We start from the raw sequence: 25267 nt of genomic DNA, 5'->3' as shown, positions 1-25267 counted from the left end.
TCTTTCAGATCTTATTGATTTCAAAAGAATGAAAAATTTCTTGAAGAAAACTTCCAAAGTTGAAAATGAATTACGGATTTTAATTTCTGATTGAAACTTTCAATTCGATTGTTGGTTTTGTTTCCGAAACAACCAGCATTAAATTCAGCAATTCCTGTCCATTGCTCAAAAATGCAGAGCCAATTGGCCTCAAAATAGTCTAAAATTTGTTTTGGAGATGACTCTTTTAGAGTACTATATAACTCCAAGTACTTTTCTTCCGTGTCACAATAACACATAGCTTCAAAGATGGATTTCGCAAAATCACGTTCAGCAGGAGTTATTCCCAGTTTGTCACAATGAATTTCTCGCTTAAAAGACTGCAACGTGTGGAACAGGCAAAGTCTCAACTTTATATCAGGCAAAACAGTCTTTAAAATGGTTCGCTCTGTTAGATCTTTGTCTGTTACTGCAACAAGTGTATTGGTACAATCAGGGTTTTTCCTGGAAAACACCTCAAGGAACCATTGTAAATTTTCTATCTCTTCATTAATTAGAAGAGCAACTGCAACAACCTGGCTCTCACCATTGCCATCTTCAATCAGAATTATGAAAACTGGTAAATTTAAATTCACCAGTTTGTATGTTGCATCTAGGAAAATTACTTCTGGGTAGGTTTTAAATAGTCTCTTTATTTCTGCATCTTGAATGAAGATCCCTTGCAACTCATTCAACGAGTTCTGGTGAATCTCCGCATCACACTTGTACTCATTTTTGAGCATATGAACGACTTCAACAAAGCTGAATGTGGAAGAAGAGCCAGCTGTAGGGGGGAAAAAAAATTAGTTATCGACCAAACTCAGGAATTTTTTAGCAACAAGCACATATAAATGCACAACAGGATAAAAATTACCAGTTAGATTGATAAATATGTGATAGCTCTAACCAAAGTAAAAATAGATTAATTTTTAACCAGTAAATATAAGTTTGCCAAAATGTATCAAACTTTATCATAGAAAAAGTTGCTAAAGCAGAATGTTTTTACGGAGAGTTTTAAAAAGATTGTATATGTTTTGGTTCAACCTAGCTTTTACTGGTTAAAGCAGGCTTTAACACTAGAAAGACGGAGGGGCCTGTGTGGCCCCTCGCGTAGTTTGTTGTTTAATAACTCGGATAATATCTAACGGAACTTAATGGAATTTTCTGACTTTTCATTATATGACACTATTTGAATGCTTGTTTAATCATTTAATCATTCGCCTCATAGTACTGTTAATATTGATCCTTATACCTAGAAAGACGGGAGGGGCCACAGTGGCCCCTAAGCATTTTGACAGTTAAAAAAAATTTTTTTCCTTTCTCCTAATTGTTGTAGCATAAAAAAATGCCATTCACTCTACTTTAACCTGTAACTTCCTCTTTATGCAGCCGGTTGGATATACAAATGCTATAAACAGTACCGACTGCTTACCATCCTAACTGTGGCCATTGCTCTTAGAAAGGAAAACTAATTCAACCTTTTGCCCAGTATAGAGAGAAAAACTAAAAATAATTAAGTACTAAGTTTTTATTTAGTCATGAAAGAAGGTGTATCAGGCATGTGGACTCCCTCAGGAAGAATTTTTAAAAGAATTCACTCCAAAAATGGGTAGGGGCCACACTGGCCCCTTCAGTCTTTCTAGGTATACAGAAAATGTCAGTCGTTCTAGTGTTAATCAATTAGGATTGGTTAGACCCAGTTTTAGCCAGTTAAAGATCTAAGTATTAGGAACTCTTCGGGCTTTTGTTGTAAAGCCTGGCTAATCTCTGATTTAACTGGTTAAAGCAAAGCAGACAGCACAAATGTGGATTCAAGCTTTATGTAAAACTGAAAAAACACTTACTTTGAAAAAAAGACTAACCGCAAGGATAAATTAATATGTGAGTTGTTCTGACAAAGAGAATCTAAAATCAATTTAATTTTAATCATTTGTCATATGACATTATTCATATGAAGCACTCCAAATTTTTCATCACAAAAAATGTCGAAATAATTTGTTCTAATAACGTTTTTCGGGGTTCTGCAAGTATCCCTTACAAAAACAATAACAATGATAGAAAACAATATTCAATAGATTCCTTTTTATCTAAATATAACAGGTCTCTTGGAGCATTTTCAATTTCTCTGAAGTAAGTGGTTTTCTACGGTAAATGGACGCACAGAATCTAGGTTGACAAGCATCAAAAATCCCCGATACTTTTGGTTACACAACTGAAAAGTTTTAATATTAAAGGTAGCTTTAATCTCTTTAACTTAAGCTTAATAAAACTCTTAAATTAACCTGGCAGCTTCACATACTACAAACAAATAGATGAATAACATTGCTTACAATCTAAAACCAATCTTTTTTAAAAAAATGAATCAAATTTACAAACCTTTTTTTGACAAATTAGTTAGATCTCTTAAAGAGACCACCTTGCCGGTTTCAATCGTTATTTTATTTTGAACAAGTTTCTTGTTTGCTCCAAGATGTAATAGCGAGGCAACTTCTTTTTGTACATTTTCCGGTAATCTTCTCTGTTTAGGCAGTTGTCTAAATAGTGCTTCAGACACTTCATGATTGTGTTCTTCGATGAAGTCCGCTATTACAAGAGAGTTTCCATCGAGCTTCACATATATTTTAAAGGGGCAGTTTTTTCTTAAAGTTCTGAAAAAAAGTTGATATAGAAAATATAGAATAAGAAAATATAGTTGTAATAATATTGAAACATTGGCTTAACTGCAGAAGACGGTGCTGTTTTGATTTGTTCAATGCTGCTTTTTCTTCTTATGTTTATACAGTAAAATCTCGCTACAAGGATATATTGGGGATCAAAGAAATGTATTGTTGTAGAGGGATATATTATTACATATACCCCTACATATTTTGGGAACATAATAAGGGGTTCTTTTATTTGAATGTTATAGTATATACACTACCTAGGTTTAAATGTATTTGGGTCATTCTCCAGAATCCAAACAATATTATGTCCCAAGAGCTTAACATAAAGGATTAGTTTCTTTTTTTTTAAATAGTTAGAAATACCTTTTCCGATGCTATTCCATTCCTATTAAAACAATAACTCATTTATTTTTTCCTACATTTTTTTTTTTAATCAGAAAGTCATTCTTTTGGCATGTCCCGATTCGTTTCTCAAATATACTTCCTTTATTTAAAAATGTTATATCAAAATTCCAAATTTAATTTGTAGTACTAAATTAAGCATACTTAAAGGTATAAGAACATCCTTGAACTAAATTTAATTATTCAAAAATCAAGGTATGTCATTTTAAAGTTGTCCCCAGGTTTCATGTCATTCTCCTGTCCTAGGAATGAGTTCAATTATTATAGACTTAAAGAAGGAATTTTTAATTTGTTGTACTACTACCCTGTTTATTATCACCATTTTGTTGGATTCCTTGAGCATTTTGTTAATATGATTTATCTGCTGTTCTTACTAAACCTTTGAAGTTCAAAAATCGGTATGCAACATTTTTAATAATTCTTACAGTGGTGAAGAGAAATAAGTAAGCAATTAGCAGTAAGTCTTCTCTTGTCAGAAAAAGTGCAAAATAAGGGCAAAAGTTGATAAAATAGGATTTTTTTCATTATTTGAAAATCAAATAATCGTAATAAAGGGTGGTTGCAAAATTTAAAAAATATCGTTTTACAGGGGTTTATTGCTGTAGAGAATATCGCAATATTGAGAGGAGAATGACATTAATTCCTATGCGAGTTCACCGGGACCATGAAATATTATCGTAGTAGAGGGATTATCGTTCTGTCAAATAGCGTTGTAGCGAGGTTTTACTGTACGAAATTTCTATAATTCTTTGCTTTCTCCCTTCGTTTTTCCATTCACGTTTTACTTCACTTTCTTTTGGCGGCCGTAATCCTTTTTTTTTTCTTTCACGGATGTCCCCAAAGCAGAATTCTACTAAATTCGGGACGTAAGATGAAGAACAATTTTGCTCAAATCTAAAGGAAATCTTTGGTTATTCAGAGTCATTCTACAGATATTCTAAAGAAAAGAGCCTTTTTGCTGCCGAGAATAGATACTTAGAACAGGGTTTTAAATTTCCTGTCAAGAATCTTTCATTCATAGTGCTGCATGAAAAAGGTCAAGTTTCTACGTGTACAACGCTTGAAGTACTTGCAGATCAATTTTTGCTGAATGATTTTACGTAGCAGAACATCAAAGTATTCTGCTTTGCGGACGGGTGCCTTATTATTTTACTTCACACATTTAAAAGAGTGCCAAATAGGAAACTAGCAAAGTAGGAAATACATCTAATTAGATAGCGCTACAGAACTGAATAAGTTATATTGTTCCACAACATTTTGATTGAAAAATGAATATATGCTTAAATAAATAGACACTTACGTTGATTCTCGCTTGTTTCCACCAGCTTTCTTATAGTTTCCGCCATGTATACATCTGTAATCAATCAGGTAATATTTTAAAGCTGGGTTGGCTTGTCCAACATTGGTTGGGCAATGTTTTTTTGCTGCATCCAAAGTTCTTGACGTATGGATGTGAAAATCCAAGTAATTTTCCTCTGCGTATGAACTCAAATTTAATTTGAATTCTTCATACGAAGAAAATCGGTCACCAAGTTTGAGATTTACCATTCTCAAAAATCTAAAAGTAGAGAATTCAGGCTAAGTAAACAAATGGCTAACTAAATAAAGCTTCGCTTCTTTTCTGATATTGGCGATACTTTTCTTTTGGCGAATATTGACATCAGATCGGGCCCCAGAACTGCGCATGCGCAAAAACTGTTGTTCGAATAACAAGTCAGACAACTGTTGTCTGAATATACAGTGCGTTTTTTTATGAAGTTAGAGCACACGATAAGAACTTAGAAAATGCTTCTCACTTAATGATAATTGTTGGTTGTTATAAAACTATGAAATAAATTATCGTAAAATCGGCAATGTAAGATTTTTCTACCTTCAAATGACTGTTAAACAAGGCAGTTTTGCATAGCAAGTTTCGAGAAACGTTAACCGTTCTGGTGAACGATTAGCGAATTTCAGTAAAAGGTAATCTAATCTAGGTTTGCAGCGAGCAATCTTAAAATGCAAGTAAACACAAATGCTTCTCCTTATATTAGTGTATTTCTTATTAGTAATTAAAGGACGAATCGGCTTTATAGGACATAAAAAATCAAGACTCGTTCACACAAATAAATGAACAAATTTGTCTGCTAAAGTCAGGAGATAGACGTATACAAACCTATTTGAGGACTAGCTATCATTAAATTGACGTTATTTCACCAATGATATCCAAATAATTACAAAAACAGATGCCCGAATAACGATTTTCAAATTGTAAACAAACATCGGTGCGGTCGTGTCGTGAATGCGGTCACAATTTTATCACATTCCAAATGGATTGACTCCTAATGGCTCGGCTCCATTCGGCTCGCTCGTGAATGGCGCCCCTTAAGAAGATGGAATCTTCTTTAATCTGGAGATAGTTTTCTTTGAAGTAACACTAGATGCCGGAGTAACAACCATTATTCCACCCATAGCATCAATCAATCCATCAATCGTGCAAGTATTATGATCCGCGTTGTCAAAAACAAATTGGACGTATGAATCTGGAGAAAACGAATAATCGACAAATCCTCAATAATCAATGCTTCAAGGTGCAAATTTTCTTTATATGAAAAACACAAACCTAAATTAGATACCGTAAACCGGGGTTATTTTAGACTGACGGGGTAACTTTATAAAAACTTGTTTTTTATTTTTGAACCGTTCTGGCGGGCTTAATTTTACAATTGGCGACCCCCTGGTGGTCTCAGGATTTCAAGAATCACTTTCAGAGTGCGCTGACATCGCCAATTGATTGAAACAGTAAAATGGTTTTGGCAACACTGATTTATGTGTTATCCGTGATATCAGCTGTTTTCAGTTTGTTGTCCTAACATCTTCTGGTGCCACCAACTGAGCAATCTTTTGAATTCGGGCAAGTTATTTTCTGATTACACAACTATTTAAGATGATTTTCTTTTCTTTTTTATTTCTGTAACTCAATTCTACGCTTTACTATGAATTAAAACATAAAACAACACAAGTTGAAGAGGTAACTTTGATACATGGGGAATTCTGAATCTCGCCGCATCTGCTGCAGGATTCGAATCCCAAGGATCATACCTGGAGAGAATGCACTGTTTTCAGTTGACTTGAAGCCATAGATCAAAGACTGCTGTGAGTGCACCTTGGATAATGTTCACGATATGAGAAAGATCTCATGTGCCTCATTTATTTTAAAAATTTTGTGATTTCTGTGCCTTATTCTTAATTTCCTTTCGAGCGTTTATAATTTTTTAATCTATTCTTTTCAAGTTCTAGTTCAAGTTTTATTTTATTCTAATCAAGTAGTTACCTTGATATTTTTTATTCTCGAAATGAAGAAAAACATTACGATGGCTGTGGTTTTACATTTAAAAAACACGCTTGATGTGGTTTCAAGCTTTTTTCAACTGATGTTTTATAATAAAAAAGTTTCTTATGAATTTCTCTCTTTTTAGTTTGATTCAAACCTGATTCCTGCTAGATGAGCATGCTTAGAGTGGTAGGAACCACTCTACGTGACTTAAGAACCATTTTTCATTTAAAACCAGCTTTTTAAACCCAAAAAATGGAAAAATTGAATTTTGTTATCAAAAAAACTCCGGCTACCTTTTTGATGTGGTAACTTTATTACAAATCACCGAAACAGTCGTTTTAGATGGAGAAAACACGTTGTTTCAAAGTAACCCCAGATAATGGGGTAACATTAATTTAAAAAAGAAATGACCCACCTCCCTCCCTATTCAATATATCGAAGAATTTCAAACGGCAATTTAAAGCTGAGATGTTAAGCTATCGTTTAGTTCAAGAATTTTTGAAATATCTTGAAAAATGAGGGTGCTACAATACAAAATATGCGAAACCTGTATCAAAGTAACCCCGGTTTACGGTAATGACTCGATCAATCCATTTGAGGCATATTTTTTCTGAATCATTGACGACAAACCAAGTAAAATGGGAGATAAAAAAGAACGTGGCCTTACAGACATGATGATACAATGAGCCATTGTGGCCACTTTCTTATCCATCGTACGAACATTATTTATACTCTTTTCGCTATTATGTTTTCACACAGCATTCAAAAAACTTGCAAAGTTTCAGGAACATCCTTAAAAAGATTGCCTTCACTTAAACCTGCAATTTCGTAGTAACTATTGTCGTATAATTTAGAACGCATATCTTCTAAAACAATTTCAGCAGCCATTTGATCAATTTTAATTCTTTTGTCTTCTTTACTTTTTAATTTTTTTTCATACCAATCTTGGCAGAGTTTTTTACTTACTACACTATTTTTGTATAAAATTATCATGTCTTTTTGAATTAAATGACACTCCATATCATTCTGAAAATGCTCTTTCAAATTATTCTTTATAGTTGTGTAGTCAGGGAGATCTCTTGAAAATCATTCTTTTATTTCATTGACAGAAAACTGACATTCAGTTTCGTTCTCAATGATATAATAAATAAGATAATTAATGATATTCTTAGTGTTTTCATGGCTGAGCACCCCCCCCCCCCGTGTGCGTATACCTTGTCCTGGTGGTGGGGTGTTTGCGGTGTGGTGAGTTCGGGGCGATCTCTTGTGCGGAGTAGTTAACTCCAGTTGCTCAAACAGAATATCGGCAGGAAGGGACTTTTGTTCCCTTCCTTCCCTCATCACACTTACCAAATGCGGACGAAAACCCCTAAGCCAAGGTGTGTCAACCGTGCCTATGGCTGCGTGGTACCGGGGGTAGTCGGTGCCTCAAATGGGAGTCTTCAGGGATAGCAGGCGAACCCTGTCGTACGCAGCCTTACCTCTGTGTAGGGGGGCTACACCCCACTTTTCCCCGGTTCATTTATGGAAGATAACATAAATAACCCTTCTCCCCCTTGTGGGTAGCGTCAAAATTTTTCATAATAAAGCGCAATGATCCAAATTTAAATCTAACTAAAGTTTCTCCAATTTTAATAAATTACTTATTTTAAACTACCTATGTTTATACCTTTCACCTGAAAACACGCTTACTTTTATATTTATATATTTCATTCCAACAAATCGTTCGGCGCAGTATAGCCCTTAAGGGCTCTTGCGCCATAAAAAATAAACAAACCAACCAACCAACAACAGGACGAGTACACCTTTGGTGGATACCAGCAAAAGGGTATGATCATGATTCTCTCTTTCCAACTGTCAAGCATGGAAGAGGATCCGTCATGATATGGACTGTCAAGTCGTGGGTTTTCGCTGGACCTGTCGTAACCCTAAAAGGAAGGATCACTGGGGAGAAGTATAGAGACATTTTAGCTTACCAGATCCATCCTATGATGCAAACTTTGTTTCCTGGAGGATATGGAATTTTTCAAGATGATACTGCACCTATCCATGCAGCGGGACTTGACCAATCATAGTTTGATGAACACGAGGATGAAGTTAAACATTTTCCTTTGCCAGCACTGTCGCCTGAACTCATTATAATTGAACTGTTGTGGTCTATTTTCGAGCAATCGTTACCCTCCATCAGCGCCTCTCCCAAAGCTTCACAATATCTCCAGCAGAATTGTACCATTCTTGAACATAATTCAACTCTTGTATGAATCGATTTATCGGCGGATTCAAGCTGTAATACACGCCAAAGGTGGTCCTACACCATACAAATAAAGAATTCTTTATAAATCTCAAGAGTTTCCATTATTTTGATAACTACCTGTGTATATATATATATAAAGGGGAAAAGTAAAAATATGATAGAGTGCTCTGCTCATTTGAAAAAGAATCTGCTTAATTTAGAGGCTAACATACAGGGATGCAAAAGCTGACATCCCTGAAAACTAACAGATGCGTTGTCCAGCGAATCCATCCTAACAGAAGTGCCTGTAAGACGGATGTTTGCCTTTCCCTGCAGCAATATTTTTAGTTCTTTAATAACCAAAGAAAGCAAAACTACAATTTAGACCAAAGATATATGCACCGGAACCTTTTTTTCTTTGACGAGTATGTTGTATCCTTTACCAATGTTTGTGAGTACATTTTATAAATGAGCCCCTCTCCCTTAACCAGAGCCTGGATCCACCCATGACCCACATATATCGTCGCCTCTGAGCAACACTAAGACATCTGATCCCAGAAATAACACTAAGATATCCCACTGTTGCTCAGAGGCGACGATATGTGGAAATATTTTTTGATTTTTCAAAGCCCTTTTCAAGATCCCCACCCCAATAATCCTGCTAATAACTGCCCTCAGAGCAACTGCAAATATTTTACATAATCTAGATACTGCATACTGAAATATTTACCGACATTAGGGGAGAGTGAGCAGTGCACCTTGGGACACTGCTAATTTCTAAGAATCTATTTTAAGCAGGCATGTTTTTGTAATCTTTATTAGTAACCTTCACCACTAAATGGTGCCATAGTAAAAGTCAGCATCAAATGAATAAAATTTATGATTTTGTGAGAGAAAGAAAATTTCATGACTTAAAAGTAAATATTTTCTTCTTTTTTGTTTTATTCTCTGTCTTTGCAAATTTAATCAACTGAATTTCATTTTCTTATAAAAGAGAAGTACTTTAGATAATTTGCTTATGAGAAAATAATGAAACTGCATCTAGATTGACCATTACTTTGGTTTTTCTTAAACCATGTGGTGATTGTACCTTGTGACAGCTCGAAACTCTTAGTTTAAATGGCTGGCAATATCCTATTTTCAAACTGTCTGAATTTTAAAAAATATATTGCATAGAAGTATGTTGGGGTATTTCAATGCAACATTTAGATTTTAAATTTGATTCAAATAATTGACGTTAAAAATTAAAATATGAAGTGTCCCATGGTACAACACTCTCCCCTCCTTTATTATTATTTTCTAACCCTTACCTAGTTATGACTACGGTACACTGACAAGCGCAATTAAGCGTCAAACTGCTTTAACTGATTGCTGTAATCATAATGTCGTTATATGCTTGTTGAAGCTCTTGTTTAGGGTGGTATAACTTAAAGCTTATTAAAATCTTGTACCTTTGAAATTTTTGGTGTTTAAAAATTCATATTTTTCCAAACACCAAGATATCAGCAATTTTGCGAACAGAGCAAAAAGTTGAAAAATCCACCATGAAAACATACTTTGCAAGGCTTGAATTTTTGCACTTATGACAGGCTCGTGAAAATTAACACCACTCGAAAATAATTGCTTTTTAAGTAGACTGTGATTAACATTGCAATTAAATACTTTGTGATTGAAAATACAAGTCAAAATAATTTATTTTAATATTAAACATAAATTCTTATTTTATATACATTTTGGGGATATATTCAAAATTACAAAACATAGTAATGTTTTCATGAGAGCATCACTCCCAACTCTGTAGTATTGCAGAATATTCTGACATGTTTAAGAAAGGGACATCTATTGACCTAAAAAAAGACATACATATTTTAAACATCAGTACAAAATTTAGACATTTTATACTTTTTTATAAAGAAATTCAAAAATGCATAGAAAAACAATAAGTTTGCATATTAAAAACTGCTAAGTGAGGTGCATATTATGATAAGGAACTTTACAAAAATTAACTACCACAGAATGAAACATCCCAAGTTAAAAAAAAAAAAAAAAAAAAAAAAAAAGATAGTCCCATTTGTTGTTGCAGAGCATTATTCTGAATAACTAACCCACCCCATTGGAATTTATACTCCTTCCTCCAGGAGATTGGATTCTCCCTTTTAATTTAGTGTTTGTGCTGTCAAAATGTGATTTGTCTTTTTCTTGTTATTAAAGGTTTTTTTGTCAACATATTATTTCATACGTTAGTTAAATGTTTTTAATGTCTACATGTTTTTTATTACTTATTTTAAACTACCCATGTTTATACCTTTCATCTGAAAACACGCTTACTTTTATATTTATCTATATAATTTATTCCAAAAAAACATTTGGCGCAGTATAGCCCTCAAGGGCTCTTGCGCCATAAAAAATAAACAAACCAAACCTGAACAACTAACATGAACATTTGTATTATATCAAACCCAGAGGACATGGCTTTTCTTGGCGTTAATGAATCAGTAGGATCTGTTTCACAACTGGGGCTCGGAATCCTGGGCGGGTTCACCAAAATTCTTCAGTAAATCGATTCGACTATTAATTGTGTTGGAGCAATTTGTGAAAGAATAAGAGGAATAGATGCCAAGCGTTATTCATTCCTCCACTGCATCCAGACTCTTCAAAATTAAAAAACATAGTTGTGCGAGGAGGTTGCCATGTGGGTGGGTCTATGAACCGCAGTAAAGCAGTCCTGGCCTCCGCTATGATTTTGGCATTTGGCAAAACGGAAATACAGTGAGGCATCGTTTATTTGTTTTTTAAACTTGTCACTGCAGAGTCCAACACATATTTATATATACCTATTATACGTTTTTTTTTCATGCAGTCCCTTTAAAAACTTATAAACAATGTTTCACTGTAATTGCAAATGAGAAAACTGAATGAACTGAGCTATGATGTAAAAATGAATTAAGTATAGTGATGAACGTAAAACAATGTTAACGAGTTGTCAGGATTAACTTTAATAAATCAGATTTTGAAGGTTTTGCATTGGCAAAGTTTGTTTTTGGGAATTCACAAGGTAAGATTTTTATTTATTTATTTATTATTACTTTTAAATATTATAAATTTTAAACAAAAAACTTTTTTTTTAGTTCTGATTCTGCTAATTTTGTGCAACTGTTTCATTTTTAGCATTTACAGAGTAGAATACATGTTCATTCAACCAGGGAAATAGGGGTCAAAAAAGGAAAGGATGGGTTTGGTAGGGTCAAAAAATTCCAAGACCCTCATAGTCTTGGAATTTTTTGAATGTAACATATGTTAAAACTCATGAAAAAGTAAGATCAGGATACATTTTGGCTTAGTCCAAAAAAATTCCTGGGCCGAGATACAGGCCACCCAAGATGGCAACCTGGACATCGTTTCTCACTTGCATTCATCACTTGTGATTTTCGACAAAATCTTTGAAGTTCTTTATTTTAGCTCTATAGCGAAATTTTCACTTTATATTGTAACTTTACCCCGGATATTGATTTTAGTGAAAACAAGAATGTACTACGTCGAAAGGCTGTGTGCAGAGAAAAATTTTGGCTGGAAAATCAGCTAAAAACAGAGTTCTTGTTTTCATTAAAAAAATTTTAATTCCTGGATGAAGCGCCAACTTCATATGAAAATGGAGTTATGTACCTAAATTAAAAGTGTTTTCTACCCTCTTGCTGCTAAATAAAACTTTGAATTACCTCTACATATGAGGCAGTGAGAAGGAAAGGGATGTAAGTGGCAAAATTTAAAATATGGAGATAACCAGTTCACATAGTAGGTGAACCTCTCCTCTGTCTTGGGGCAAGAGATGGTACTAGCAAGGAAGCCCTGGTAGTTGCTGCTGTACAGTATTATTTAGAAAAAAAATTTCAATGAAAGCCTACCTAGAATGCGTTTTATTCAAAAGTTTAAAAAACCCACTTACATCTCTTTGCTTTTCAATGCCTCATATAGAGTTCCTGAAAAAAACTCATTTTTTCAAACGCCTTTAAAACCTGTTAAACGAAGAAGTGGAAGCTTTCCTTTTCAGAGATTGTAGTTCTCAGTGGTACTAATCAACAGTAAAAATATTTAATTTTTCTTTTTCAAAAGACTGGAACAAAAAACTTATGCAACATTTTGAAATATGTGTTATATCTTTTTAAACAGAAAAGAAAAGTTTTTGAATAAAACAAAGTTTTTTAACAAAATACAGTTGTCTTTCTGTTTAATGACTTTCAAAGAACCACAAAAAATCGTCCTTAACACTTTGAGGTCTATACCCGAGCGTCACTCGGGTTTTCGTTTTTGGTGAAGTTAACTAAGCCCGAGATTCTCTCGGGGCCCAATATTTACTCTCTTTGCTATAAAAGTACGAGTTATGTACGTTTCTAGCCTTTTTATATAGTATCTACGAACTTTTTACTTTCAGAAAAATATTATAGATGGCACTAACAGGCAGAAATAACTACATGAAACGTGATTAAATTGGGGTTCAAATTCGAATTTGTGCTTTGAAATGTACCATACTACAGCAAATTTTATCAAAACTGTTTATTTGCAAATTAAACCTATTTTCAGATATTTGTTCAAGATTTAGGTACGTTTTTAATTCAGTCTATGTTAACTTAAAATGGTTTTTTGTTGGTTAAAAATTATGTTTTCCTATGCGGAACTTTTTTTTTTAAAGTTTCAAACATGCTTTTTTTGCTAATTTCTTACTAAAAATTGATTTTTATTTCATTCAAATAGATCCTTCATTACGAAAGAAAACATCTCAAAATAATGTAATAAAAAAAAATTACCAAAATACACATCTTCCAAGTGTTTTTTAAAAAATCATGCAAAGTGCTAAAAAACCCCAGTCTGGAGGGAGATATGCGGTCGAAATAGCTCATACCTGAAAGTGTTAAATAAAATGCTTCTAAAACTACAGATCTTTCGAGACCATGAAAAATAGTCTTTAAACAGAAAAAGTCGTTAAATACAACTTCGTTAAACGGAGAGCCAACTGTATGTTATAACGTTCCTGAAGATTTCGTCGAAAATCACAAGTGAGAAATGATACCCAGGCCGCCATCTTTGGAACCTGAATTTTTTTTTATAGAAAACCAAAACATACCAAGACCTTACTTTTTCACGAGTTTTAACATATGCTACGATCAAAAAATTCTAAGACTATCAAGGTAATGTCTTGGTTGAATTCACATGAATTCTACCACATGAATTCATCATATCCAATTCAGAATTACTGCAGTACACTTGATGCCGAATTAAAGATGTTTTACAGTACACATATCAATAAAATTAATTGGGTCATTCCATGTCAAATCAGCACACCCATCTGACCTCACTATCTCAGATTTAAATGAAATTTGGCACATAGGTAGCATCCATGTAGACTAAGAAAAATGCCAAATTTCACTAAATTGTATCAACCCATTTTGGAAATATGGCAACCCAAAGTTACCAAAAATCGACCAAAAAAGCATTACCTTGCTCTCTTGAAATATAAATTACTCCTCTCCTAATTGAACTAGAGAAATGAAATTAGTGTCTTTCTGTTGCAATTGTTATGCAGTTTCTTTTGATATACAACAATGCATATGTTGTAATTAAAAAATATTTTGAAATTTTTAAATTTAAATTAATAAAAAAACACGTCTCTAAAAATTCTGAAAAAAAATCCAAAAGATACAATAGCTTATTGTTAAATGTTACAAAAAGTTTCAAAATGGCAGGGCAATGGGCTGATAGTTAAAAAAATTTAAAACTAAAGTGGTTTTATCAAAATTCTGATATAAATGACTTAAATTTTGTTATGAATGTTTGCATAAAAATTAAGCAAATTAAATAACCCAAAATGGAAAACATTTAATTCATCATTCACTAACAATGAATAAATCATTTGGATTGATGAAGAATCAAAATTGATTGTTATTTAAAAATTTAATCTAATTTGATTTGTTTTTGAGGTCTAAGCAAATTGTATATTAATGTATGTTTAGTTAATATCCATGTGAATACTAATATACTATTAGTTTAGACCTAAAAAAATCAAATTAATTAATTTTTTAAATAACAATCAATTTTGATTCTTCATTCAATTCCAAATAATTTTTATTTATTGTTAGTGAATGATGAATTAAATAATGTTACCATTAAAAACATTAGGTACTTGTCAGATATTAAATGTATAAAAAAATTAAATTTTGAGTAGTCTTAATTTATCGTTGTAATTTAGAGACATTGCAGAAAACATCATCCGAATTCATTGACCTTCTTTCTGATAAGCTGTCAGCTCTAATAAAACATGATTTCATAGCTAAACAGCAGACAGCATTCATGAACCAAATAAAAGAAAATTACAATATGGTAGTTCAGGATGAAGCTCAAAGTTATCATTGGGCTAGTAATTACGCCACAGTTCATCCTTTTGCAGTACACTACAAAAAGGGAAATTAAATGAAGCATTTGAATTGTGTTATTTCAGATTGCCTTGAACATATTATATTGGTGTGCGTACTTTTCAAAAACAATTTATGAATTCTTTAACAAAAAAATTTGGAAATACTCCAAAAAAGATCTTTTACTTTTCCATTGAGTCAGCTGCCTAGTACAAAAATAAAAAGAATTTTTCTAACATGTGCCATCAGAAACAAGATTTTAAAATTGAAGCAGAATGGCACTTTTTCACTTCTGCTCACAGTAAAGGGCCTTGTGATGGCACTAGTGGTGCAGTGAAAAGCCCGACTGCCAGAGCCAGCTTACATTTACCATATGAGAATCAAATCTTGACTACTCTCAAACTGTATGAATGGGCAGATAAAAACATTTGTGGAATAAATTTTACATTTAGTACACAAGAAGACTACATTTTATCAGAAACATTCCTAAAAGAACGTTTTAAAGAAGCAGTAACAATAAAAGGTACACAGCAACTTCATGCACTCATTCCTGTTGCATCAAGTCAAACTAAATTGTCAGTGAACATATTTTCATGATACAACCTCTTCTGAAGTATATATCTCAAGATCCCAAGATAAACTGAAATTATCAGATTGTAACGGTTACACTTACATTACAATGCAGAAAAATGAAGATGACGAGGTTAAAGTTACATGCCTTCATCCACATGGGCCATCCTCATCATTTAGTTATCCAAGTAAACTAGATGTACTGTGGGTACATGTGACTGATGTCCTATGTGTAGTAAGTCCTGTGACTCCTACTGGAAGAATGTATGTTCTTCCTGAACATGATATTTCACAAAGCAATGAAGCCCTATCCAATAACACGTAATGAACTTCCTTAGACTGAAGTGACAGTGATTTGTTAATTCCTTTCCGACGTCTTCATAAAAAAAAAATGACTTATTTTAAATTATTTCAATAATGATTTTAACTATGCAAAGTATATGGACATTCTATATCACATGGAATAAATTTCAATTTTCTTCATCTCACTGTCCGAAAGTTGTGTTTTCTATAGCAAAGTAAGTTGACTTTTACTATAGTTGAAATTTTGATAAAACCACTTTAGTTTTGAATTTTTTTTAACCATCAGCCCATTGCCCTCCCATTTTGAAACTTTTTGTAACATTTAACAATAAGCTATTGTGTCTTTTGGAATTTTTTCAGAATTTTTAAAGATGCATTTTTTTTAAAATTGAAATTTAAAATTTAAATTTGAAATTTTCAAAAAAAATTTAAATTACGACATATGCATTGTTGTATATCACAAGAAAGAGCATAACAATTGCTACAAAATGACACTTATTTCATATCTCTAGTGCAATTAGAAGAGGAGTAATTTATATTTCAAGAAGGCAAGGTGATGCTTTTTTGGTCGATTTTTGGTAACTTTGGATTGCCATATTTTCTAAATGCGTTGATATAATTTAATGCAGCGGCGTACGCAGACAAATCAGTTCGGGGGGAGGGGGGGGGGCTGAGCTCGAAAGTCTTTGAGCTGGGGGGGGGGGATACTTATGAACTGTAGCTAAGAAAAGTTCATGTATCGCTTTTCTGATATCAATACGAATGTAAGATTTCAAAAATACATCATAAAAAAAAACTTGTTCTTTATTATAATTATTGTTACATGTGCTATAATGAATTCTGAAGATTTTTATAATGATAAAAAAACATCTAAAACTTACATGTTACAATATTAGATCCAGCTTCCTAGATTTTTTCGAAAATTCATCTAAAATTATGTCGTTGGAAATGTTTATATCCCTGTGTATGGGGAGAAGTGCAAGTCCGTTTAGTCTTGTTTCACTAATAGAGTTCCTTAAGTATGTTTTTAATGAACGCAAAGTCGAAAAACTTCGTTCAGCTGTTGCAATTGTCACTGGTAAGATGCACAGAATTTTTAAAAGAGTATAAATGTTTGGAAACATATCTTTTGGGCACTTAGCGATGGCGTCGATTCCCGAAGAAGGTCTAAGGGATGGATCGATGGCGCACCACTTTTTTTTCCAAAGCTCAAACTCTGCTTCTATAACTTCTTGATAACCAGACATATCGCTCCGGTACAGCTTAATCAAACTTTCAATTGATGAAAAGTTTTCTTTGTGTACATTCTGTGGAAGTATATTTTTAAACGCTTTCAAAATTTCCTGGTGAGACAAAAACCGCTCGTCCAGGGAAAGGATGATGTCGTCTAAGAATGGAATGAATACGGCTCTCCTGAAATACTCCTCTGTCGTCGTGTAAGGCACATTTTTTCTGTATAGTTGCGAGTTGCAAAGTCTTGGAATGCTTTCAGCCACGTTTAAATCTTCAGCAAGACTTTGTACTTCTTCAAAAATATTTTTAAATCTCATTTCTGCATCTTCTCTCATTTTTTGTAACAGATTGCTAAGGCTAGCAACCATGTCTAGAGCATTAACTAGGTCTAGATTTTTCAACTGCAAGTATTCTGAGAGATTATACGTATAAGAAAGAAGTTTGGAGGCTACAAACAAGGATAATAAAAAACTAAAATTGCACACATTATTAAGTAGACTCTGTGCTTTGCTGCTATCTTTTGTTGAAGATTCCTCTCCAATTTCTTCTAAAGCAGAGACGACTGCGCACACATTCTCCTTGAACAATACGATTGCTTCGTGTCTCAAGACCCATCGCGTCTCACACATTCTCTTCAATTTTGTAACATTTGTTTCAGGATTTTTCCTTTTAATCCACTTCTTTATAATTTCTGATCGTTTACTTGATGATTTGAAAAAAAGTGCATATTTCTTTCAAAATTGCGAACATATTCCGAATATCTCGACTTTTGCAACCGTCAGATAAACATAAATTTAAAGAGTGGGACGCACAATGCGTGTATAAAGTCTTTGGGTACGTTTGCTTCATTATGGCTTGAACTCCGCGGAACTCTCCTCGCATTGCTAAAGCACCATCATAGCCTTGGCCACGGAGATTGTGCAAATCAATTCCGAGATTACTTAAAGTATCCTTAATCGTCGTGCAAAGTCCTTTTCCGGTAACATCGTTGACAGGAACAAAGCATAGGAAATCCTCCCTGACACTCGTAGTCGCATCTTCTAAGTATCGGACACACAGAGAAAATTATTGAATACCAGCAATATCTGTTGTTTCATCGGCTAGAATTGAAAATAATCCAGATTTGTGTACTCTGTCTCTGATTTGCATCTGAATCATTTCCCCAAATGTGTTAATAATTTCGTTTTGTATACGTGGGCTAGTATACATTGCGTTTCCTGCACTCATCACTAAATGTTGCCTTAAATCAACATCACCACCAGCTGCCCGATACCGCAAAAGAGCACGAAAATTACCGTCGTTCTTTTCAGGATCTTCTAGTGTGATGCGACCAGAATCTTGGTGGCCTCTCAAAGCTATCTGCTGCTTCCCGCAAAGTCTGATAGTTTGAACAATTGGAACAAGTGCTGCTCGGTTTTTTCTTGCAGTAACTTTCCTTTGGTTGTCAACTTGAACAGCAATATCTTCCGTCTCTTTTTCTGATATCGATTGAATGCTATCTGCAGTAAGCATACAGTTTTGATGGTAGCTTGTGCGTTCGTGACTTCGGAATATTTCCAAACTATCTTTTAAATTTTTGCACGGTTTGGATACAAGTTTTCCAATCATGACATGTTTCCCTTTACCAACTGTATCCTCGCTACGGAAAAGCACACAGAACTTGCAGAATGTTCCTTTTTCTTGATCAGAATAAGCCAACCATTTGAACTGCATTAGCCAATTCGTTTGAAAATGTCGTTTAAAGCGACCACAGTCCTCAGCTGGAAAAACGCATTTTTTATCTGGCTCCCACAATCCCGCAAGAGCTTTGAGTTTTTCCTCGTTTGACAATTTTCGATTGACATAGCTGGAAATGTCATTGAAACGTTTTTCCTCCATAGGAACTGGTAGGGGCTCTAGTCCTTCCTCCATAGGTAACTGGTCGGAAATTTTCTCTATAGGAAGCTGGTTGTTGGATATAATTTGAGGTTAATGGCCTACAGCTAAGCTGAAAATTAGGCAACTCATTTCTAACTAAAAATTTGAGGTAGTGGTCTGCCCGAAGAAAATAAAACATGAATCATTCTTTACACTGAAAAACATTTATTTAACATATATTGAGAAAATGATTACAACACAATGATTTGTTCCCCGAAGAAAAATTAAAAAAAGAGATCTTACAATAAGTCCATACATGGATCAAAAGTCCTGTCGATGTTCCATGGTGACACCTCACCGGTCGATGGACGGCATAGCAATTTCCACCAGAATTGCAGGCTGGTCAGTTCGTACCACGTGAGCAACAGTTCACCACATCAGGAGAAAAAACATATCGAAGATGGACACGATCCTCTTTCACCGGAGAACAAACAACCCACATCAGGGAAAATTATAACTTTTCACTTTGATAGACGTCATCACAACACGCGCTTTCCAGACTGGAGACATCAGCAGTGCATTATTCAGGAAAGACCAGACCTCACCTGAGAGGCCAGTAGCGAAAAATTTATGATGACATTGACAAAACACATTCACAGCACACCAACAACACAAGACGAGGAGACGAGTAAAAGAAAAGTAGTAGTGCCAAGCCGTCGAGCTACGGCCGGTCTGCGTATTTATAGCCAGATTCGGCCTTTCTCGAAACAATGTGACGTTACATTATTTGCATATTGCAAGAACAACACAACTCGGTAAACACACAGCTTGCAGGTTCACAATTCTTATTTAATTTGGCATTCAGCACCAAACACCTCAACATGGTTTCCTCATGTGATCGACATGTGCTTTGTCGGAAGTTTACCGACGTCTGCCGAATGACGGCAACCAATCATAGCGTGCCACATGTTTTTCCGAACACTTCCGATTCAAACTCGGACATTTGAGTGTCGGTGGCAGGTGGATGGGATTTCCCGCGCAAGGTTTTCTCCCGGAATGGTAAAAGGTAAGTCACAAAATATTTTTTTTTAAACAATATTGGTGAAATCCTTCAAGAACCAAAATAAAGGCATTTAGCCCAACACTGGTCTTTCCCTCCGTAAGAAACATCTTCATTTGTTTTCTGTTCTTCGATAACAGTAATTTGTGAGTCATTTGATAATTTAGGTTTTTTAAAAAAATCTCTCAAACTGGTTTGATTCCGCTTCGTAATTTTCGGTTTCTCGTGCTCCATCCTTTCCATGTTTGCCTCGCTAAAACTAACTATTACTCTGAGCGCCGAGCTGCTAAATTGTGGAAAGACCAAAGGCTTCAGAATTGTCATTGTGTTTCTTATTGCAGTCAAATTTCTAGTAATTCTACTCAAAGGAAGTGTCCCTGTATTAACTGTCGGATCACTATAGCAATTCTACATTAATGTACTTCACTCTGCAGTCGATAGTCAGACTTTGTTACTGTCCGAGATTATAAAACCCATTTTTCACCTGTCACTAAAAGCACACAAGCGCAGCTCAAATAATAAGATTAAGTAAGTCCCCGAAACCTTAACTACCTCCCCCTTTCTTTTACTGACCAGAACAAACTGCCCCAAGGGAATGACAACAGGTGCAGCAAATAGAGTCACTCGCTTCCCTTTTCCTTTATCTCGACAAAGGAACAGAGCTGCTGTGTGTGATACAAGAAAATAAATAAAAAGGCGAAAAGGTGGAAATATTTTTTCCCCTTTCTTTTAATTTGTACAAGCCGTGATTACAAAAAAAAAAAAACTATGTTGACTTTATTTTTATAATTAATTTTGAAAATTTCGGGGGGGGGGGGGGGGGGCTGTAGCCCTATCAGCCCACCCCCTGGGTACGCCACTGATTTAATGAAATTTGGTATTTTTCTTAGTCTACATAGATGCTACCTATGTGCCAAATTTCCTTAAAATCCGAGACGGTGAGGTCAAATTTTTGCAAAAAGTGTGTTGATTTGACACGGAATGACCCAATTTAAAAACTGAGAAGACGGGGGAAAAAAGTAACAAAGTGCAAAATAATTGCCACAAATAGGTTATCGATACCGATTTTTGAAAGCCTTAAGTACATCAATGTGACTAGCATAAGATAAAAAAATACTATCTGCACACACAACTCAAAACTATCTGCAGTATGAAAAATCAGTACACAGCAGGAAGGAATATTTGTTTTGAAAGACAATGCCATCTGCTTTCTACCAAGTATCCATGAAAGCAAGAGGGGATCTTCATCGATTTCTCAACATATTTTGAAGATAATGTTAAATATTGATATTAATTAACAAAAGCCAGTGTGATGCACTTATCCACAACAAATGTATCCGTGCACGTGTGTCTGTATTATCCAACTGAGGTGACTAGGTGAAGTGATTTGAGGATTAACTGTGGTATTTTGAGAAGCATTTTGCGCATGATTTATTTTTTCTTTTTAACTGAGACCACTTACATAAAAATCTGTATTTTTAAAATCATCTAAACTAGCATGATAGTTACACATTTTTAATCAGTAAAATATTAATACACCTGTATTGACTACTAGTGGCACACGCCACGGCTTTGCCCATAGCAGAAAATCAAAATGTCATTTGGTTCGCCTGTATATTTACAAATAATGGATGATGAATTTCTCGCCAATTGGCTGTGTTCATTCGCTCTTCCCATGTTAAGGTTCCACGTCATGATAATTTCGTAATTTACTCGTCCATCTTATGATAATTTTGCTCAGGAAAATGTTCTTAAAATTGAAATAGAAAATAATCGAATTTTCGAAAAATCGCTTCGAGGTGCACACCCCCATGCTACAAACTAACTTTGTACCAAATTTCATGAAATTCCTCTGAACGGTCTAGGTGCCATGTGCATCACAGAGATCCGGATAGAAATCCAGACAGACTTTCAGCTTTATTATTAGTAGAGAAGCCCACTTTGAGCATATATAGCCAAAAATCTAACTAAGTGAACTAGGTGGCAGAACGGTTGAGGCATTGAGTGGACCCGGAGAATCCAAGTTTGGGCTTAGACTTTCAGTCTGTTCATCTTTTAATTTCAAGTCGATTTTTCGAAGTTTCGAGAAAATTACCAAATGTGCAAATAATACCAATCTACATATTTCTAGAACATGTTTAAGATCTTTATAAAAAAAACTCCTCTTGCACTGAGAGAATTTGAATTCAATCTTGTCAGAAAAATTGCTCACATACTAAAAATAGAACCTGCTGTTTTCTATGCCAGAGTTTCTCAATTTTTTTTTTTGACATGCCGACTGACCGATAATGACTGTTGAAAACATTTTGTGGCCCAGTGTGCTTTTTTCTCTCTTTTTTACAAAGTAATACTAATGATAAATAAAACACATAATAAATAACACTTTGCCTGATATAAGAGAACTTTTTTTTTTAAATGTAAAGGCAAACAATTATTTTGTGTGTGTGTGTGTGTGTTTATTGTAATAATCTTACTTAAGTAAATCATTGGAAATTAAAAGGATTAATCACAAAATTCACGTAAGAAATTAAAATTTTATTAGTGTGTTTATTTATTAACTTACTTATTTTGACCAAAAACATTTTTTTAAACCTAGACGAGAAAAAATTTATGCAGACTACTTCCAGACCACTGGTTGAGAATCGCAGGTCTATAAGCTATGCTAAGATTTTTTTCAAAAAATTCTATACATCTAAACAACCACTTAACCTTTTCATCTTAGCAAATATGTTCTAAAGTTTCATCTTAATGCAAATATGTTCTAAAGTTTAGAAATACAGTTTCACAGAAAATTCAAAACTTACCTGACCATGATGTCTCCACAATATAAGCATTCTGAAGCAACTAAATCATCAAGCTCAGCCTTTAAAAAAAAGAGAGAAATTAGAATGTTTCAATGAGAATTAAACTGTATGTGTTGAATATGTAAATCAAACATCAAAATGTATTTCATACTTATATACAAAATCTGCCCAGATATGGATCCCGAACAAGCATTCCATTTCAGAAAATGGAACAAAATTTTAAAATACAGGTTTTTTTCAAGATATGTCATCAGAAATGATGAGGAGAAAATATAGTCACAAAAATTTTCAAATGGCAACACTAACTTTTGCCAAAAGAACAAATACAGGTTTCGGTGACTTAAATCAGGGAACTTAATTATAATTTAAATATTAAAATAAATAAATAAATAAATCATGATTTTTATCAAAACTTAAATTTGAAATTTTCCTTTCTTTTAAATACATTATTCAAATATAATCATAATAGACAAGAAATGATTGTATACTGTATTTAAAACAGCTGAAAAACAAAGTAGTATAGTTACAACTCCTTTTTTTAATGAATTTTTGTTTTTTGCTAATGGTAAACTTTTCTGGAGCATTTTCTTATAGGAAAAGTTTGAGCCATTGACTTGTGCTTTCCTTTTACTTCTAAGAAGGAAGGTGTCAGAAAAAAAAAAAAAAAGAAAAAAAATAGAAATCATAAATCAATCAGTGAGGTCAAAATTTTCATTTGATAGAACAGACCCTTAAAAAATCCTTTGGGTTAAATTTAATCTAAATAGCAAAATGTGAATGAGATTTATTTATTTATTTTGAAATCAAAGTACAACATATCATTTTGTAATTGATATGCTAAGTATTTGCTGACTCATAAATAAAACTGCTTTAAATTAAGATTTTTTTAAAAGCTGAATTAAGTATACAAATATTGATTAAATATAATTGCATGGAATAGGTTTTTAATAGTAAAAGAAAAAATTTGTTGACATTAACTTTTAAGATTATAGTTATACATTAACGGCATATACATTACTTATTTCACATTTTAATTCAGTTTATATGTCACTAGATAACAATATCAAACTACATAATTATTTTAATATTAGATTTGTATTTATCATTTCAGAAATTTATGTTGATGATGTTAAACATTAAGTTTACTATGTTTTTAAAATATTTTTGAATGCTAAAAAAGAAATAAGTTTGAACTTCATAAATTCAGATACATTAGAAGCTGTAGGATGATACTCTGAACACAATCATCCCTAAAATAACCTAAAGGGTCGTCCACAAATTATGTCATGCTTTGACAGGGAAGAAGGTTCGTGAAATTGCAAGTGTGTGATAAGGGGGTAACAATCAGTGCGGCTGATTTTTCATAGCAATATGTTAAATGAGGTTATATGCAACATGTTATAGGTGTGACAAATGGGATAGATGCCAAATACGATGGGGAAAAAATGTGATATCATTCATGAACAACCTGTAAGATTTAAATATATATATATATATATATATTGAACCTAAAATGAAAACAATTTAAATTTTGAACTCAAAAGAAGCCTAAATAAGCTTATGCTGCATTTCCAGAATTTTAAAACAAATGCTACTGTTTATAAAAATGTTCTTACATTTAGTCTATCTTTAGTGCTAACAGCTGCAGTTAGCAAAGATGCCGAGGAGATGGATGCCGAATCTTCTTGTCCAACAAGAGCAGCCAGCTGCCTTTGAATTTCGGAAACACGAGTTTGTTTAGTGGGAGAAATATGTGGGGTTACCTTTAAAAAACATAATACAATTAATGATAGCTGAATAAGATACATTAGGCATTGCAACAAAATGTGTTACATGTGCTAAAGGAACTAGAATCCTTGATTAGAAGATAAAACACTTTTATAGCTGTATATTGGCTCAAAATTTATCAAGAAAGCATTTTCCTACCCTACTTATCAAAGTCGGGTTTGAGGTTTCAGCAAATGATGTACAGTTTTAAGTTCATTAACAAAATAATAATAATAAATATATAAATAAAGCAAATTCTTTTATGCATGGTTAAGACAGATAAATACATGTATGGTTTTCGTTTTCAGTATTTGTAAAGATAAAATTAATTATATATAAATATATATATATATATACACTCTAGTTACTGTGTATTTCTTTAGAGATGTTCATTGATGCATTTTCGATTTAGTTTTCAATTATGAAACACATTGGCGCATTTAGAAAGATAATATGAATGTTTCATTTTTGATTAAACTTTCTTCCCCAATTTTAGCTTTTTTGCTAAAGAACTTTTGAACTCGGCTTAAAGCCCGATCAGCATAAGGCTAAAATACAGAAACATTTTATAATTTCTTTACAGACCAAATTTTTCAAAGTTTCTGATACAATTGCTGATTACACAAGTTTCTTTAGT

General features: G+C 33.5%; 1 protein-coding gene across 1 annotated transcript in view; it reads right to left on the bottom strand.

Annotated features, from left to right (window-relative positions):
• Positions 1-10348: 10348 nt before the first annotated feature.
• LOC129229308 (vacuolar protein sorting-associated protein 18 homolog) overlaps positions 10349-25267 on the bottom strand; it is a 138610-nt gene continuing 123691 nt past the window's right edge. The window contains exons 27-29 of the mRNA XM_054863591.1: positions 24480-24626; positions 22864-22922; positions 10349-10479 (exon numbers count right to left, since the gene is read on the bottom strand). Of these exons, the coding sequence (XP_054719566.1) occupies positions 10416-10479; positions 22864-22922; positions 24480-24626 (270 nt within the window). The 3' untranslated portion in view covers positions 10349-10415. The remainder of the gene's footprint in view (positions 10480-22863; positions 22923-24479; positions 24627-25267) is intronic.

This window comes from Uloborus diversus, chromosome 9 (assembly GCF_026930045.1).
Source record: "Uloborus diversus isolate 005 chromosome 9, Udiv.v.3.1, whole genome shotgun sequence".
Classification (NCBI taxonomy): Eukaryota; Metazoa; Arthropoda; class Arachnida; order Araneae; family Uloboridae; genus Uloborus; species Uloborus diversus.
The sequence above is the reverse complement of the archived record's forward strand: the minus strand, read 5'-3'. Positions and strand labels throughout refer to the sequence as shown.